Source organism: Phyllostomus hastatus, unplaced genomic scaffold (genome assembly GCF_019186645.2).
Source record: "Phyllostomus hastatus isolate PE091 unplaced genomic scaffold, TTU_PhHast_1.1 phas_contig_34, whole genome shotgun sequence".
Lineage (NCBI taxonomy): Eukaryota > Metazoa > Chordata > Mammalia > Chiroptera > Phyllostomidae > Phyllostomus > Phyllostomus hastatus.
In genome coordinates, this window is record NW_025333857.1 from 45962402 (window position 1) to 45967804 (window position 5403).

The 5403-nt window shown below is 52.1% G+C and overlaps 1 protein-coding gene across 1 annotated transcript; it reads right to left on the reverse strand.

Moving 5' to 3' along the window:
* Nucleotides 1-2656: 2656 nt before the first annotated feature.
* On the reverse strand, nucleotides 2657-5176 carry CCL19 (C-C motif chemokine ligand 19). The gene is made up of 4 exons (XM_045840740.1): nucleotides 4591-5176; nucleotides 3320-3446; nucleotides 3022-3115; nucleotides 2657-2932 (listed from the first exon to the last, which is right to left on the reverse strand). The coding sequence occupies exons 1-4, from the start codon at nucleotides 4835-4837 to the stop codon at nucleotides 2918-2920; spliced, it is 483 nt and encodes a 160-aa protein (XP_045696696.1). The 5' UTR covers nucleotides 4838-5176; the 3' UTR covers nucleotides 2657-2917.
* Nucleotides 5177-5403: the final 227 nt, after the last annotated feature.

The window sequence follows — 5403 nt, forward strand, 5'->3', positions numbered from 1 at the left end:
TCTACCTATAGACAGGCAGCAAGGTCCTCATACCCTAGCTGGGGAGCTAAGAGTCGACACCACCCCTCAGAGAACTGGCAGCTTCATTGTCAGGGAGGCAGGTTGGCTTCTGGTCCACCAGAACTCAGGACAAATAGAGATGTCACACTTAGTGAATTATAGTGAATTGGAGCAGATGTTAATTAGATGAAGATTCAGTGCTGAGAATGTTTGAGTGAATCAGGACCAAGTCCCAAATTGCTGGGCTCTCATGTTTTGGACAGGGAGATAAGGAGATAAAACCCAGTACCCATGAGGGATTGGTGGCTGGAGATGAGGAAAAGAGGGAGAGAGCACCCCAGAAGGAAAGGCAGTGGGTGGAGAAAAGGTGGGGAGGACTGCCTACCTGCTCTCTATGGGACTTAGGTGTCTGCTCCCAGAATTCCTCAGAGTTCTTCATTTGTCTCACTAGCTTTTGGATTACTTTTTCTCTTCCTGAGTCCCAGCTTCTCCTCTTTTCCCTGAGGGTGTTCCATTTCTTAACATGTGTGACTTTGGGGAAGCCTGTGTTTAGCCTGACACCCAAATATTTGTGAGTCAAATCTTTGTTTGGAGGGACTCTTAAAAATTAGGCTACCCTCCAACTGACAGATGGAGGCACTAAGGCCCTGGGAGGTAGTGAGGAAAGATCTTGCCTAGAGTTTAAGAGTGAGGGGCAGAAATGAGATTGTGGGGTTGGCAGCTGTGCACTGAGCTCAAGGCCTGTTCCTGTAACACACAGTGGCAGTGGCAGTGGCAGTGGCAGGAAAGTAGTGTCCAGGGACCTTTGTCCTGGTAGCACCTTCTTCATGGCTTCCATCCTCAGTCCCCTGCTGGTATTTCCCTGGGTGTCCAGAGGGATGGTTTGTGTCTTCCTCTGTGGTAGGCCAGCCTCTACTTGTCTTCACTGGGAACTGAGAGGGAGTTGAGGCAATGTGCCCCCTCACACCTGTGTTTGTCCTCTGCCTACTGGGGTTCAGGGCACAGAATCAAATGGTATGCACAGCTGGGACCTTTAGAATCCCATGACTGGCTGACTTGATGGATGGATTAATGCATGAATGTATGGGTGGGTAGGATGATGATGAATGTAAGTCTAATGGATGCAGGGACATTAGATGGATGGATGCATGGATGCATGAATGGATGGGTAATTTCTCACACGCAACAGAGCCAAACCTCCCAGCCATTACAGTTGTTCTTGCAAACTATCCCCATCCCTCCCACTCTGTGTAACTCTAGGACCTGGGAAATCTTAGGTTTTAAACACCTGCTTCTGGGAGCAGAGGGAGGAAGAAGCTGTTATGCCCTCAGCTCCGTGAGGAGGGGCTGGCATAGCCCCCTAACCATCTCTCCCCTTCCCAGGCTGCCAGACCTGCACAGGCCTGGTTTTGTTACCAGATGTAATATGTCTGGTATAGCGCTGGCTACTCTTGCCAAGTGAGGATGCCCAGTCTGTCATATGGCTGCCATTCAACCCCAGTGGCACAGATTTGCTGCTCTCGGCTGGACCTTGGAGGCCATAGCTGGGTAGCCAGCCGGTTTCCCCAGAGAACTTTCTAAGTGCAAGAGGTTCACTCCTTCCAGAGCTGCCCTGGGCTGTTCTAAAAGTCTCCTGGAGCTGATATTCTTTCCCCGTGAAGGCCCCGGTCTCAGTGTTGTGGGCTTCAGAGGTGTGGTGGGCTTCCTTCAGGCAGAATCGCTCTAGCTTCCCTGGCTGCTCCTTCTTCTACCCTCTTGGTCCTGTCCCATCTCTGACCTCTGACCCCCAGGTCTGTCTGTCAGTGTCCTGAGAAGTGTGGTCCCAGATGGTGCTGGACCTGGCCCAGACTGACTGGGTGAGAAAGAAGGGCTGGCCTGGAGGTCAGAGTCTATATGGACAGACGAGCCTTCACCCCTGGCTGCCAATCCTTTCTTCACATAGTTACTCACTTTCTAGAGAAATGTTTGAGTGACTACCTTATGCCAGTCAGTGTCTGGACACCAGGGAGTCTGTGGAAACCAAACAGACAGGACCCCTGTCCAGGAAAGCTGACAAACTAGCCATTATAACTCAGTGTGGTGGGTGCTGTAAGGGGATAGGGACAGGGGTTCCTGAGAGGTTAGGAGGGAGGGAGGCTACCTAACCCAGCCTGGGGTCAGCAAATGCTTTCTGGGGGAAGAGTCATCCAGAGCCAGAGGTAAGCTAAGTGAGCAGGAGAGAGAGAAGAGTGTTCCAGATGAGGGAATGGCGTGGGTAGATGGGTACTCCCCACCCAGGCAGTAGAGCTGGACCCCCTGTCTCTCCTTTACCCATGAGAGTTGGTTCCTGGCAACTCTCTTCCCCCAGTGACACCTGATCCTTGACACACCTGTGTGCTGGAACACCTGCCTTAGAGAGCAGAGACTGGGAGGCATGGAGGGTTTGGCCTGTTCGGGAAACTGACACAGGTTGAGTGCTGCTGAACCATGCAGTGTGGCAGGGTTTTGAGGAGACAGGAGGGGAAGCCCTGATTGTGAGACCTTATCCTGAGAATACAGGGTGCTAGGTGGAGGTTGATGAGAAGTTTGCTCAGGCTGCGGAGTGTAAAACAGACCCTGCCATTCCATTTCCCCTTCCCATCCCGGTCCTCCTGAAGAGACAGCAAACAGACAAATCTGTGGGTGCCAGTGGGCTTTATTGGAAATATTGCAGTCTGGGCATGGAGAAGCTGTGCTCTTGCTACATGTACACTCTCGTTCACCCTCTTGCTCACATTCACACACACACTCACACTCACATTGACACTTTAGGCCCTGCTCAGGTCTTGTTGTATAGGAGCTGACGGTCTGGTTCTCTCTCCTAGGTCTCAGCTCTCCAGGGCGGCAGTGATTCACATCCTTCACTCGGACACAGGGCTCTCTTGGGGGCTGCCATGGGCTAACTTTGCATGCTCTGGAGGAGGGAGGAGAGAGAAGGTCACTGGCTGGGGTCTTGGGCAGTTGCTCAGAGGGAGAAGGCAGGGCTGGAGAGGGCAGGCTTGCCTTGGCAGCGTTCCTCTCCAGTTTCAAGACGAGGCGCTGCACCCACATTAGCTCTGGCGGTGCGCAGAGATGGTAACCTTTCAGTGTGGTGAACCTGGAGTCAGAGGTCAGAGAGGTTGGAACCCTGGAACCCAGCTTCCTGGTGGGCACTCGGTAAGGGGTGGGGGCAGAGGCTGAGGGTCACCTCTGTAAACCTGTTTCAGGGGCTCCTTGAAGAGGTTGGGCTTGGCAAGGAGAGATAGGAAAGTGGGGGTAGACTGGGGAGACGAGGCTAGATGCACTCCTCCCCACAACTCACACGATGGCGGGCACTGGGCAGCCATGCTGGAGGAGGGCGAATCGAAAGGATCTCACCCTGTGCGCGGGGATAGGGCGTTTGCTCACAGACAGGCAGCAGTCTTCTGCATCGTTGGCACCACTCTGAGCTGGGGTGGCCGATAGGCAATAGGTGAAAGAAGGTAGTGTTAGAATAAAGAGACCTTGAGGAGGGGAGGTCACAGCCCTATTTGGAATTCAGGACACCTGTGTGTGTGTGTGAAGGCAGCAAACCTGATACTTAGCCAGTATGCACCAACATGGCCCTCCTGGTTGCTAAATATATTGAGATAATTCTAAGCTGTTTGTTAAACAACTGCTGTTTTGAGCCCCACAAGTGCCTTCCAGGTGCCCCATCACCCCAACCTCTCTTCCACAAATGAAGAGTTAATGCTATGTGTGATATGTACATGTTTCTTTTTAATCCCTTCACCTTCTTTCATTCAGCCCCCAATCCCCTACCTCTGACAGCTGTCAGCCTGTTCCCTGCATCCATGCCTCTGTTTCTGTTGTTGTTTGTCAGCTTATTTTGTTCATTAGATTCCACATGTAAGTGAGATCATATGGCATTTGTCTTTTTCTGGATGGCTTATTTCACTTAGCATGATGATCTCTCCATGCTGTGTGGTGATAGCCAGAAGGAAAGAAGGGAGGGGATTGGCAGAGGTGGGCAAAGGAATGGAAAATGGGGTCAGAAAGAGACTTTGCTTGGGGCGATGGGCACCTGGTACAGTGTGCAGATTATATTTCATACAGTTGCACACTTGAAACCTGTATGGTTTGCTGAACCAATGCCACCCCAATAAATTCAATTAAAAGAGTTAATGCTGGTCACAGCATTGAACTGATGGGGGAGAGGCGGGTGTAAGGTAGCAGGAGGCTGGGTTAGAGGACTTACGAATAGTTAAAAATTTTGACCATTAGCCCTGCCTCAGTGTCTCTTATTTTCCCCACCTTAAGCAAATATATATTGTTCGTTTCTTCTGCCTGGGAAACTGTGGCAGGAAGAAATAGAACCTGCAGAGAGACGGGCAGCCATAGGCCCTGAGATACACCAAGAGACAGACACGCATTGGAATTCAGGGGCTCAGATATACTCACGCTCACTGGCGTACCACAGGACACAGGGTACCCCCAGGTTCACTGAACTGCGCAGACCTCTCAGTGTCCCTCATGTCCAGTTCCAAGCAGGCTGAGATCTAGACATTTTCTCTCCGCGCCCTCCCCCTCCCCCAAGCCTTCCCTCAGCCTTACCATGGGAGGTCCACAGAATCAGCAGGCTGATGGCCAGTAGTGCGGCTGCACGGGATGCCATGGAGGATGAACGCAGGCTGACTGACCGTGAGAGTGTGTGTGTGTGAGTGCCTGTGAGCTGTGCAGCAGGCTGTGTGAGGCTGGGAGTGGCTTGGCTGATAGTGGAAATGTCACAGCTTTTTTGTAGGGTATATGGGGTCTGGGAATGTGAGTGTGGATGTCTGCGTAAGGGTGGACTCTTGACCATCTATTTATAGCAGGAGGAACTTTCACTATTTCTGCTCAGAAATCCCCCTTCCTGCTCCTTGTTTGGATTCCCCCTTTCCCCTTGCCTCTTTCTGGGAACATGACTCTGCCCTCCCTTTTCCCACCTCAAGCAGCCTCCCACTCTTCTGCTTCCCTTGGCTTCAGCTCTGAGAGCCTAAGCAGTCTGCGTTCTAGCCAAGAGCAGGGAACCTTGTGCTGCTAGATCCTTTGAGAGGGCCTGTGCTATCATCTCATTGGTGGCATTTGCATTATCAACCACAGGGCTGTCCTTCAGGGGTGGTGGTCAGAATTGGGGGGGGTCAAAATGAGGAGTTGTGCCCCCTTCTTAGGTTTATCCCTCATCCTCACTCTGTTCTCTGTGGTTCTTCCTTCTGGCGCAGGTGGAAAAGAAGGCTCTCTGGTGCCCCCAGAACAAGTATGGAGCCTGGGGTAGCCCCCTAAATCATTACAGTGGCTGCCCATCATCGTCTGGGAATCAGGCCCTCCCTTGAGACAAGTGGAGCGGAAAGGGAATGTTCCTTGGAAGGAGGCCCAGCACCCCCATCC

What these genes read in the sequence shown, in the direction of transcription:
- CCL19 (XM_045840740.1), bottom strand. Translation starts at nt 4,837, where the DNA reads ATGGTCAAGAGTCCACCCTTACGCAGACATCCACACTCACATTCCCAG. An exon ending in GATTCTGTGGACCTCCCATG is followed by an intron (nt 3,447 to 4,590) that starts GTAAGGCTGAGG and finishes CGGCCACCCCAG; the next exon opens with CTCAGAGTGGTGCCAACGAT. An exon ending in TGCCCAGTGCCCGCCATCGT is followed by an intron (nt 3,116 to 3,319) that starts GTGAGTTGTGGG and finishes CTCTGACTCCAG; the next exon opens with GTTCACCACACTGAAAGGTT.